Source organism: Molothrus ater, chromosome 3 (assembly GCF_012460135.2).
Source record: "Molothrus ater isolate BHLD 08-10-18 breed brown headed cowbird chromosome 3, BPBGC_Mater_1.1, whole genome shotgun sequence".
Lineage (NCBI taxonomy): Eukaryota > Metazoa > Chordata > Aves > Passeriformes > Icteridae > Molothrus > Molothrus ater.
The window spans coordinates 7,722,552-7,735,753 of record NC_050480.2 but is presented as its reverse complement, the minus strand read 5'-3'; the positions used below and the strand labels follow the sequence as shown (position 1 = coordinate 7,735,753).

The 13,202-nt window shown below is 44.1% G+C and overlaps 1 protein-coding gene across 1 annotated transcript in view; it reads right to left on the bottom strand.

Annotated features, from left to right (window-relative positions):
- Positions 1-12,676, bottom strand: part of WDR26 (WD repeat domain 26) — a 32,217-nt gene extending 19,541 nt beyond the window's left edge. The window contains exons 1-6 of the mRNA XM_036380627.2: positions 11,823-12,676; positions 10,217-10,316; positions 10,044-10,100; positions 3,440-3,576; positions 2,762-2,859; positions 1,788-1,944 (exon numbers count right to left, since the gene is read on the bottom strand). Of these exons, the coding sequence (XP_036236520.1) occupies positions 1,788-1,944; positions 2,762-2,859; positions 3,440-3,576; positions 10,044-10,100; positions 10,217-10,316; positions 11,823-12,187 (914 nt within the window). The 5' untranslated portion in view covers positions 12,188-12,676. The remainder of the gene's footprint in view (positions 1-1,787; positions 1,945-2,761; positions 2,860-3,439; positions 3,577-10,043; positions 10,101-10,216; positions 10,317-11,822) is intronic.
- Positions 12,677-13,202: the final 526 nt, after the last annotated feature.

Sequence of the window (13,202 nt, the reverse complement as noted above, 5' to 3'; positions counted from 1 at the left end):
ATTAAGTAACACAGGACTTGAACTGTCTAAGCTTTTAGACTACTGTTACTTGTGTCACCTTCACCAAAATTTGGCTTCTGGTGTCTAACTCACCTCACTATGCCCAAGCACATACAGCACACCATGAACTGGAGCCAGACCCCTGCAACAGGTAGCTACAATAGGGTGAGGACAGAAGGGAAGCCTTTCCTTGAAGTGGATTTTTGGGTACCTTTTTGGCTGAGGTTCCTGTTATTACAGTAGCCACGAGTATCTATGTATATACACAGCAAATATGCAAATTTAGGAAGTACTACTTTAGCCAAAAAAAGGAACCAACAAAACAAAAACCCAAACTTCTATGTCAGCAAATAGATTCAGGTGGGGGAAATTCAAACTCAGGTTTGTTGCATATATTGCCTTTTCTATCTGGCTCTCTGTAGCCTGGCTTCAGTAAATCAAGCTCTTCACAGTGCTCTGGAATGCTCCTTGGGATTTGATAAGTAGTATCAAATCTGTTGCACAACTGCCAATACTACTCATGGACTTGTGTAAAGGTTAAATCTCTTCTAGGCAGTCTGATTTGAAGACTCAGTTCTGAAGGAGGGAAGCCACAACATCAGTACATGATCATTTCCAATAGGTCTTAAAAAGGGCAACATTCAAATGTCTGCACACACATCTACAACTGCTGAAACAATGCAATCAGCGAAATCGTAAGCTAAAAGACTACTTGAATATATAAAGTGCCAAAGACAGTAATTTTCAAACCTTAAGATGGCCACAGCAAAGTACTGTGGAAGCCTGCATCTTTAAAAACTGACTCCAAGTAACCCAAGAATGCAAGTCAAAGCAGCTGAGTTCAGAAAACTTCTATAATCAAGTTTATCAGTTCTTAATTAACTTCCTCAGAGGAGCTAACCTTAACTGAAAACAATTCCCCTGAAAGCCCAAGTGTTAGCCTGTTACATGGACAAATATATAAGGATACCCCATACAGCCCTTATTCCCTTAATCCACCATGCACAGCACAGCAGTTTTCCATAAAAGCTACACTGAGTTTTAGGTCCTTAGCCAAGTTTTGCTGGATGAGGAAAAACTGCTCAAGTCAGCCATTTGTTAAAAACAAACATCTTCCTGTTTCATGTCTATTACGAGTATTACATTTTGAAGGTTCAGAAGCAGCCTCCATTTTGTCACAAAAAAAAAGTTATCCAGACAGTCTAAAGAGCCAATACAAAGGTACAAGAGACAGTCAATTCTTACTACCTTACATATCTGAGAAAATAGTTCTTTTTATTATTCATGTTATATATTATGTAACTCAGAAAAACCTACTGTACATTTCTCCTCTGTCTTAACCTTTGTGTCTAAAAGCATCTGTGTCCACTCAAAGTTACAGCTGACAGTTGAGTTCATAGAACCATGCTTCAGCAGGCTTTCTACAGAGTCTGGGTAAGCAACACACCACTGAATCTCCAGTGGAAAAACACAGCAATCCTGTGTTGATGAACAAATAGACTGGAAACAAGTGGCTATGGATTAGCATAGCAGCATCTTCTTTTACACCAATCTGATTAAAATTTTTAACCTTCAGTCTGATCCCATTACCCCACATCCAGCTACCAAAATCTCCTCTACACATCTCCTTTACTCCCCACCTCCACTGCTCATTTAGCGAGAACTGCTTTTTCCCCAGTAAAATCCTGTTAAACCGGCTCAGAGCAGCCCTCACGTTTCTGACCATCAGCTTATTTTAAAAGACCAAGAAAAGAGTGCCCATGTCAGGAGTCAGGAAGGTTCCTTACCTACTACAAACGTGATCTATTAGCAGCGAGACAGAGTCGAGGTTGCTGTCGAGTTTGGTGTTGTGATATAGGCACCGGTCCCGTTGGAGTTCCACAGCCTGGCGCAGCAGGTTCTGTAAACGCCTCGGAGGAAGCATCACTGATGGGGGCAGGTAGGCTTCAGAGGAGTTAGGAAGAAAAAATAAACAAATGAAGAAAAAAAAGAGACTCCTCAAATGCAAGTTACAAGTAAGGGCATACTTTGATTGGAGTGGTTTTGGAAGAGATCTTAGTAAATAATAGCACGCAGCTTGTTGAATTTCAATGTACAGCTATACACCTGGAATTAGAAGCATGAATTTGTGGGAAGCAGAGCTGTATGCAAGGTATTTGTTGTTCTAGAGTGCATTCTCCTGGCCAACAAGCACCATTTACCCAAGCAAACTCAAAACTCAGTATTTTACAAAATCTACAATGTTGCATAACACCATCAGCTGGGTTCCTTTAGGGAATTCTCTATCAGCACTATGAAAATAAAGAATACCATGGGTTTTATACCTTTGGTCCAGAGTATTACAACAGCCACAAGAGAGAGGAGAAACCCATAATTCAGAGCAAAGTATGAGACCACTATCAACCAGCACCAGTATCACTACAGGTTATAGGCCACACTTAGTTTCCTCCGCTCACTGTGGCTGGCATTTATGACACACACACACACACCCCTCCCTAAACCACACATTTAATCACCAAGGTATATCACTACTGCATGCAGCAGAGCTAAGAAGTAACAGTTCTTATTACAAACAGTTTATCAGAGACAGCAAAAGCTAAAGTACAGAAGACCAAAGGGTAAAGGCACCTAAAGGTATCCCCATGAACCAAGAAATACAAAAATCCAACCAACCAACAAACACAGTCAGCTCCCTGGGATGTGTAAGTTATACTGGACTTAACAGAGATGAGAAGAAATTCTAAACACTAGAACATCTTACTCTGGAGTTTGTCCAAAAGTTTAGATCTGGAAGCTGTTCCTTTCCCTTCCCACTCTGCTTTTGCACGCAAGTCTTCTGCATGGCTACACATCAGGTACCTGTTTCAAAAGGGCACATACACCAACAGACCAAGACTTTTTGGAATCATTCTTTTCACTTTTAAGCATGATACAGATCATAACATTTTTAACAAACTGGGAACAGGTAAGTTAAGCTTGAGACCAACAGGGAAAAAGGCAGGGAACTATTTCACACAAACACACGTCTTCTGAACAAATGTCTGCAAACTGCCCATACAAAAAGAAAACAAAGCACAAGCAATTTTAGGATGGTAGAATTGTCTTATTTTCATCTAAGAACAAACCAGATTATACTCAGTTAAATTTTAAGGTAACTGGCTAATAATTCTCAAGATCAGAAAACCATACATATGTATTAATTTGGGTTCTAGTAGCAATAAAAGTTATTCATCATCAGGTTGTTTTCAAGCATCTGAAACAAAATACTGCCTACTGAACAGCATTCTTTACTCAGCATTTTATCACATCTCAGTACAGCTTATTATCCACCAGGATAGTAGCTTTAATACAGCTTGAGTCTTCACAACATCAGCTATCAAAAGCTACAGAATTCCTTCAAAAACATCTCTGCAAGAGCTCTCAAAGTGCAAACACTTACCCACTGAGGACATGAATGCGTTCTGTGTTATATTTCAGAGGCGTCAGTTCACAGCGTAGAACCTGAAGTGCCTCCAGGACCTTGCCATCCTCCAGGTATTCCAGGTACTTCTGCTGCAGCAGCAAAAACTTCATCCTCTGACATGACAGAAAGCAGCAGTCAGGGGAAAAAGGTTGACTGAAGTTTCAGAAAACGTTTGAGCCTAAACAGAACAGTAGAAACCATTCTACTATGCCCTTCAGAAAGACAGCTCTAAGTAATGTTTCATTACTCAACTTCTTTTGTTGGCTTGTCAACAACATTGCAGCAATTAAGCTATCCATTAATTTCTTCCCTGCCTGATGGGGCTCCAAGTAGTTCCTATCTTATTCCTCAGATCTCCCCTGCAATTGTTCCCATTTTCACCTGCTCTCTCTTTAGTCATCATCTTTCAAACCCTGCATTACTCAGGTTTTCCAGTGAAACATTCTATCAACAAAAGGGCCCCAAATCAGCTACTCACATATTCAAGACTGCATGACAGCACAGAACACAACAGGGCAACTCATCAAATTCTCACACTGCTTACATAGGTGTTGACACAAATTGTTTGCATAGCTCCATAACATATAACAGTAACAAACTGAAACTGCCTGAGGTTTTGGGGGTGTTTTGTTGTTCCATGTTTACTTGTTTTCCTTGGGTGCTGTTTTCAGGATTACAGAAAAACCCATTTCCTATATTTAGGAGTCACTTCCAACACTCTGAATTAAGTGCTGTCATTTCATAGTGTTCCTTTCACAGTTTTAGGTTGTTTTCTTAAAAAAAAATCAAGCCTGCTATTCTAACAAATATCTGTGGGTAAAAAAAAAATAAAAAAATTAGGCATTAAGTTACTGCATTAAAATTTTTAATAGTAATTTAGTACAAACACAGTTTGGTTGTTCCTGGATGAAATCAAGTATCCTGTGTTTGCACACATTCTTTGCTGCTACCAGAAATGACAGGTTTAGTCCACAAAACTCACCAGGTTGAAGAGGAAAATGAGGAAAATGTTCATGCTTAGACAAACTGGTAAGACATACAGGCTGGAGATAAAGTGCAACAAACCAAATTTGCTTTCCTAATGAATACACCACCAGTTCCATCACCAGTTTCCTTTGCTTTCATCAGACCTCAGGCACCTCACTATTTTCATGCTCATATTTGGTCAATGTTTACTTCGTTTCAAACACACTGCCAGCCTCCTTAAGTAGAGGGATAATGGGGAAGTTTAAGATGTTCCTGTCCTATTAAAGCTCACATGAAAGTTTAAGGCTCCCTAGATGTTAAATTCAAAGTTAAAACATAAAGCACTTTCATTTCCAGAGACACTCAGTCTTCAAAAGAATGAAGTTTCCACATACAGTGCTATTAACTTACCACACAGCTTTGTGAAGCATAAAACATGACACAGTAAAGATGATTTATGTTCAAACCTGTCTGTAGTGCTCTGCTGTCCTGTATCTGACAGGCAAACCTGTATTGCACTCCCAATCCAGCTCTTTAGTTTATTTGAATTTGGAATTATTACACCATTACTGTACAGTTCTTCCAGGTGAGACAACTTTTTTCGATGTTCTGACACGTGAAAAACCAAATGAAAGATATCCCAATTATTTACAAGCCCAGTGCTTGGCTCCATGCAGCAGGCCAGCAGACCCCACGCTGTTTGCTTATACACCAGCAGCAGGAGGGATAAGAACTTCCTCCACCAGCTGTGCACATGCTCTCCAGGATACATGGAAATGCCCAGGTAGCAGACACACACCATATTTCACTGCTTTTGGTCACCTCACACTGATGACCACCACCAGATCAAAAACAGGCTGATATTTATTTGTAATAAAAACTGTAATCCCTCCCTATCTTCCTTCTCCATCCACTGCATATAATATTTAATTTATATTTCCATTAAATGTGATAACCTACCTTTTCTCCCTCCTTACTTTCAGGACTTGGAACACTAATTTCTTTTTGTCAGAGGAAAAAGTAAAAACAGCAGAAAAACCCTATAATATGGGTTTTACAACATCAGTCTCAGCAATTCCATGAAGCATTACAGGAATACCACTCAGAATGCTGCTGCCAAAGAGGTGTAATTTCAGTTCTAGGCTAGAAAGTATGGCTTAAAAAAAAAGAGGCCATCAGTGCCATGTGTGACTTAGGCATATTAGGAATATAAAGGCCCCCAGAAAAACAAAGTATTATACATTTCATGCAGCAATCTAGTGTTCCCATAATGGAGAATTAGAGTAAGAGATAAGCAACTTGAAATAGTAACTTATCGACAGCAGAGGGCAGGGACTAAAGTCTTGATGGGGAAATTAAATTGAATTACTAAGCTATTTTGATAACTGCTCCAAAACTTGCCCTACAGCATACTCAAACAATGGCATGAATTTCCTTGAGGCAAGAGTCACACTCCAGTAATATTACATTGCAGGTCATTTTTAACATTGGGACACTCACTGTCTCCTACTTCTTATTTTTGTGCAATTACTGACTTTGCTGGCAAATAAATTTCTCTCAACTCCTTTACACTCTCCTAATAGTACTTCTAATTTCTTCCAACGCCACCTTCTACAAAATCCAATACCATTTTGGGTACACCATCTCTTTTAGAGCCCAAACAACCTCTTTTAGAAGGAATGAGAACTGTTTAAAGTATGGCAAAAGCACAAACTCTGCTGATTAAGTAGCTTATTCTTTCTCCATTTGTTTTTTAGGTGCCTTACAAAGAAGGGAAATCAAAATAACCATAATGAAAACCATACCAAAGTAACACAAGTGCCAGGGATTTGTTATCATCTCAGTGTTCTCAGCAAAGGAAATTCAACATCATCACACTCATGGCTGCTGAACAATTCAAAATTCAGACACCATCATTGCTTAGCTTATAGCCAAGATTCCTCACCCTGATGGAGCCCTGGAAAAGTCCAATCCAAGTGTCAGCACTGCAGTCTGCCTGGCTTTGTTCAGTTATTGTACCTCATCCTGTCTCTCACCTCTACAGAAAGGATGAGGATAAAGTGCATTACTTTGTTGTTTCTACAAGCTATTATTGAAGTGCAAATTGAACTCGGATAACCCTGGGGCAAAACTAAGAGTTAAGAGATTTACAGGATTTTGTTTGTTTGTTTCAATGTATGCACTATTAGCATTTTTCTTTCTTCAAATTACAGCCTTGGATTACTAACATGAATGCTTAGTACTGTACTCCTTCCTTGTCCTAACTGTTAGTAGGAAAGCTTCTTCCAGAATCCTAAATTCTAGAAAGTCTGGCAGGTACCTTAACTCACCATCACTGCACACCCAAAGGTGAAAACCTCAGCAAACAAAGCTGTGAAAGGAACAGGACAAGCATACTGCCAGCCACAGGCAAGAAATTGGGCCATTCTGATCAGTAACTGTAAGCAGCAGTAAATCTTCAGAAGTTTAATGAACAAAATGCAAAATAAACTAATTTTATGTCTAGATTTTGGTGTTATTTTCAACCTGTGTATCTTATTGATAACTCCACAAGAGTTTTATTAACGTACTAGGAGTCCAAAATAAGTAAACATTGCTGAAACAACTGCTCTTTGAAATTAAATAGGTAACTAAAATACATGGTGAAATTATCAGCAGATGTTTCAAAACAAACTCAACACAGTAGCCATCTCTACTTACAGCCTGCAGAACTAAGACCTCAGTTTTCTTCATCCTGTAGTCTTTTACTGTGACAGTTTTGTAAAACACTGATGAAAGCACTTAAAAACAATCCAAAACTTAAATGCCCTGATACGTAAAGGGCAGAAAGCATTGTGCTCTACAGAATTCAGCAAGGAATTTAATGAGGCTTCAACCACACCAAGTCCTACCACACAGGGAGTAATTACCTCCACTAGGGAACTGCCCTTAATGCTGGTAGCAAGAGGGACACCACGCAGGCAGGTGGAGCACTTTACTCAAATGATAATATTTAACTCACTTTTTAGATTGTATTGCCTGCTGCAGGCTGTATACCTCTGGAATAAGTAAAGAGAACAATGTGAAGGTATTTTCTAGATGACTGTAGAGGAATAATCCCAAAGTTTCTTCCTAGGTGGAATTAAGTACCCAAGACAGATGCCATCACATGCTTGAGTAGCCCCAAAGTAAGCAAAACCTCAGGCTGGCTTGAAGTTGGTGTTTTCTAACTGTTGCTGAAGGAAAAACATCATGCTTGATTCAATTATAAAGCTTTCCTACAGATTTTCTAAGACAGCTGTATCTGATATGCAGGAAAAGCAAACATGACTAATCCCATACTGTACAGCACTCAGCTGTGTTAACACAAATAGAAATAGCAAACTGTCCTGTGTGCTGCCACACCCTCCTTCCCCCCATATCAACACACTGCATCAAAGCTTTAAAAATTGACATCAGCCCCTTCACATTCAGTGTCTTCACCCACAGAACTGAAAGCACTTTGCAGAAATCAGGAAATTGAACACAAGTAGGATTTTTTGAATACATATGCATCTCCCTTCACTGACCAGACATTTCAAGAGCAACTATGTATCCTGGTTATTTTGTCCAGGTCATATTAACTCTAAGAAAAAAAAAAAAAACAAAACAAAAAACAGAACAAACCCACCCAAACCACAAACCAAAAACAAACCACAGAACACACACCCTACTTAGTTAAATACTCCCTGTGTCATCTAAATTTTTAGGCACCCATTCTTCTTGTATGTACACATTTTTAAAACATCTAGTCACATAGTGTGAGTCACAAGTCAGGAAACTCAAAATCCAATTTTCTATTTTTAAAGAGCTACCTGCAGCAGCACCTTGTTTGGACTTTTCCTGATCAAGATATTTATCACCTTCATTAGCTCTGACTTTTCTGCAGTGGGGAATACCTACAGAGCATAAAGCATCCCTCCTTACCTGTCATGACCTTTCTCTAACTTCCCACCCAGAACCTCAACCACATGCACAAAAGCTGGACAGGGAGGGAGAAGGAGACTCCATGCACACAAGCTCAACTTATCCTTGCAAATAATGCTGTCCTACACATGTAAGATATTCAAAACTGCTACCTGTTTTAAATTATATCAAGCTAATATAAAGGAGATCAACTTGAAAAAGAAAACAGTTAATATTGGTTCAGGTAAAGTTCAGTTTAAACCAAGTGTTTTTACTGCACCAAGCTTTATGGAACCAGTTACAATATCAGTATTAGAGAATGGTGTTGGAGCCCTTCAGAACAACAGAAGGAAAACATTCTTTTTTCTCAAACTGAGGTCTCCAAAGACTACAATGCTGAAAACTCAATTATATTTCTTGACTCACTAACATGCAAAACATTTTAATACTACAGACAAACTTTGTAACTTCAGAAGTCAAAAACGTGAGAAAATTTGTTTCAAATGACCACTGATATTCCAATATAGCAGTTCCATACTTTCAGGCTGCACAAACTGTTGAAAGCTGCATGCAATATTCTCAACTCCTTCAGGTCTTTGACAAAAGAGAAAGTGAACTACTGGTCAGTCTAATTAAGAGGTGCTAAGCTTTAACCAAACTAATAGAACCAAATGTAAACTTCTGTCAAGTACCCTCTGATGTTTTGTTAAACATCTGTTTTTCCTACTTCATTTCCTGTTCTCTCTTTCTCTCCCTCCCCCACCAGACAGGAAATTGTCTTGACAACAAATGAATCAGCTAGAAGTGGAACTAAGCAGCCATCAGCTGATTCCTCATTGTTTACAGTCACAGACACTTCAAAAAGCCTTGATACAGTTTGCTTCCTAAGTGACCATAGCTGTTCTAACTTCATCTCATTAAAATAAACGTTTTACAACAAGAGAACAAGCTCTTTGAAGAGCTAAGTGATGATTTATATCTTGAGATCCAAAAATCAAAACAAGGAACACTTTACTCAGAGCAACTGAAATCATAACAACACATTGTAGTGTCAAGTCACAGGATCCACCAACCTTCTATTTCTAGGTTCATCTTTTTTTTTTTTAAAAGCCACCCAAAGAGAAAAAGCTCTAAATAAAATCCCAAACAGCAATACAAATGCATTTGCTCTTTAAAAGCCATCTGGAAAAGCAACAGTATTGTTCATGGTCTATAGCAGCCTCTATATTCTTGTAATGTCCTATTATAATGTCAACTCCACATTAGTATTAGGGCATTTTATTTCTAAATTTCTCTTCCCTCAAGAAAACCTAACTCCTATAAACACAGAGATTGTGAGAAGTACTTCAAGGTTGAAATTAGTATTCAACATAGGCAGTTTCTACAGAAACTGACCTATTTTAGGACTGTGACAGGATTTATATTTTATCAGTTAGGTACATTTAATAGAGTTTTAACATTCAGTACACCCAATCTTAGCCTCAATACTTCTGGGCTGCCTATCTCACATTCTACAACAGAATAAAAAAAGGTTCAGATTAGTATGACGTTTGAGATAGCATGCAAGCAGCTTAAGGTAAACAAAAAAGAGAAAACAAGAACTATGGACAACCAACTCCATAGTGAAAGATTACACCACTACAATTAGTCCAACTACACAGCTCTGAAAGAGTTCAAGTGTGCCTCTTACCACAATTGCATGCGGAGAATGCACTAAGGCCTTAAGTTCATTCAGGTCGTTCTCAGCCTGCAGAAATCGGCATAAGAGAAAAAAAAATATATAAGGAGGATGAATTTTGAATTGTCTCATAGATACTATAAATTTCAACAGTGGTTAATACAGTCCTATAAGCCCTACGTTACCTTATCCCATTCTCCTTCCATGACATGATTGCGGAATTTGGTAGCTGAAGGATGTTCTAAACGACATCCTGACTCTTGCATGAGGAGATCAACAGTCTGGCTGCAGGAGAGATACAGTGTAAAAAAACCCGACCAGTTTCACCCTCACAAATACACCGCCTGCTATGATAACAGTTTACCATAAAGTAACTTTAATTAAACAAGAAAACGATGACCAGATTCAGATGCTCGTTCAAGAAGGTGATCTCAGTTGCCTGAGACACGTAAAAAGCTACCTCTACCTAAAGCAAGTTGTCGAGGAGCTTGAAAGCTTTGCTGAAGTACCATAAAGTATGTGACTTACCAGCCACCACAAACAGCCAGCCCTGCACAGAAGATAAACTTCATGAAGGAAGATACACTCTAGAAAGCTGTGAGCTACTGGCTGCCATCCCCTGCCCCCTCCCTACCTCCCACCTAAAGGAACAAGGAGAGCTACAACATCTGCCACAGGCCTAATTTTTTCTTCTTCATCACTTCTTAAAAGAGTGGCTCCTTAAAAAAAAATAAACAAACTCAGGAACCTGTAGCCCTCCCCCTTTTATACTAAAAATAGCTTATTTACTGTGGTGTCATCTATGAATAGTCACGAGTTGTCTGCTGCTGTAAACTTGCCTCTTGTGTCAGAGGCAATTTATTTTATGGAATATGTCTTTATAGCTGACCCATTCTGCAGCGTTTTGAAGACTTCTTTTGTGGCTACATAAGCGCTTCACAGGACTTCTCTACCCTCCTTCCAAAATGATGACATACTGGCTAGCTTTAGCTTCACTCACAAAGCACTATGATTAAACACTTAAGACTTCCCCTATTCCACTGGGAAATTATTTTCTCTACTCTGGTTTTAAGGAAGGGCCGACATTCTCATTTCTTGTTTACAAGTAAGATTATTAGCAAAAACGCGTGTCCAGCACAAATGTAGAGAGGCCTTCACCATTTAGAGGGCCAAAGGTTTCCAGAGTGAAACCAATCGGGCTGCTAAAGTGGCAGTTTACTTTGTGTCGCTTCCTCCGAGCTGACAAGCCAAATCTTGGAGCTCATCTGCGAAAAGCCGCCCCCCCACGCCCAGCTGCGGGCTCCATTACGTTTACCAGATAACTTCTCCCCCACTAACACATTTGTATTGATCTACCCTTATCGGTGTGCAACTCGACTTCCATATTGCCATCCCTGGCAGGGGAAGCTCCTGTCCTGTCCCTTCGCTAGACACCGGCACGGGCTTGGAAAACACAGCTCCGGCTCCATTTTTCCGGGAGCGGGCCTGCCCCACCGCCGGGCACTGCCCTCCTCTCACCCGAGACCTCCGGGCTGAGACGGGGCAGTTTTGGCCACCAAACCTCCCCCACCCCGAGCCGGGGGTCCCTTCCTCTCCCCTCCTCCCCGCTCCGGGCTGCCCATCCTCCACGGGGACCCCGCGCCGGACCCTCCCCGCGGACGGAGCGGAGGGCGGCGAGGCTGCCCCGGCCCCGGGGGGACCCTCCGGTCAGGGCGCCGCAGGAAACCAAGGAAGGAAGGAGCCCATCCCCCGCCCCGGCCGCGCTGCCCCTCGCCCACCGCGGCCACTTACTTGAGCCCCAGCCCGTGGAGGTGCTGCCCGATCAGCCGGATCACGTCCTCGTCGGACTGCGAGAGCCGCTTCTTCTTCTTCAGGGCGCTGCCGCCGCCGCCGCCGCCCCCCAGTTCGGCGGCGGCCGGGCCGGGCCCCCCGGCGGCGGGCACCCCGTTGTTGACGCCGAGCCCGCCGGGGCTGCCGCCGCCGGGGCCGCCGCTGTTGGCCGAGGGCAGCAGCCCGTTGGCGTGGGCCAGCTGGTCACCGGCGGCCGTGCCCGCCGAGGCCTCGCCGTTCTGGGCACCCAGGCAGCCCAGCTCCGGGCCCTGCGGCGGCGGCTGCTGCTGCTGCTGCTGGCCCCCTCCCGCCCCGTTGGCCTGCATGGCGCTGCTGGCGATGCCGCCGCTGCTGCTGTTGCCTCTGAGCGGGGCGGCGGCGGGGGCGAGCCCGGCGGGCACCGAGGGGGACTGGGACGAGGTGAGGCCTGCTCTGCCCGCGGAAGCCCCGGGCTCTCCTGCTCCCTCCGCCGCCGCCGGGGAGGCCCGGGCTTTCTTCCGCGGGGGCGGGGAGGCTCCGCCGGTGTCCGAGTCGGAGGAGGAGGAAGCGGAGGCCAGAGTTTCCTCGCCGAGAGCGGCCGTGGTGGGAAGCCGGGGGGGCGAGGAGGGGGAGGCGGCGGGGGCGAGGGGAGGCGGAGCGGGGCCCTGCGCCCGCCGGGGGTCCCGGAGGCAGCGCCGCCGCCCGCTCGGGGCTCCCTCTGGCGATGGCGGCCGCCGCTGCCCTGAGCCCCCGCCCGGCAGCCCCAGGCGCCCGGCCCGCTCCGCTCGCTGCCCGCTGGGTTTGTCTCCTCTCAGCCCAGCTGCACCTAATGGAGTCCGGGCCGGGACGTCACAGGAAATTCCTGCACTGCCCCCTACACACACTTCCGCCGCCCGGGGCCGCGGTGGGCACGGCCCCACGGCTGCCGGGGGGCGGCGGCGGGGCGGCCCCCGGCGGGGACGGGGACGCCCCGACGGCACCGCCCGCCCGCCCGCGCGGGGTCCCGTGGCGCCTGTGGGGGCCGCAGGCGTCGTGCCCGAGGGGCTGCCGGGGGTCCCGGGCATGTGCCCGGTGTGTGCCCGCGCCTGGCTGCGTGAGGGGCGAGGGTGGTCCCGCATGAGGTGCGGTGAGCTGCCCCGACGTGTCCCGGTGGGACCGGCCGTCCCTGTGACACCTGGAGGTGACCGGGTAATTTCCGGCCTCAGGTGGTTTCCTGATGCAATTTGGTCAGGGAGAAATGGGTGCAAACTGAAAGAGGGGGAAATTAGGTTGGGTGTGTGGAAGAAATGCTTTTATGTGAGAGTGGTGAGACGCTGGGACGGGTTGGCCAGGGAGGTCAGATGCCCCAGCCCTGGTGGTGTT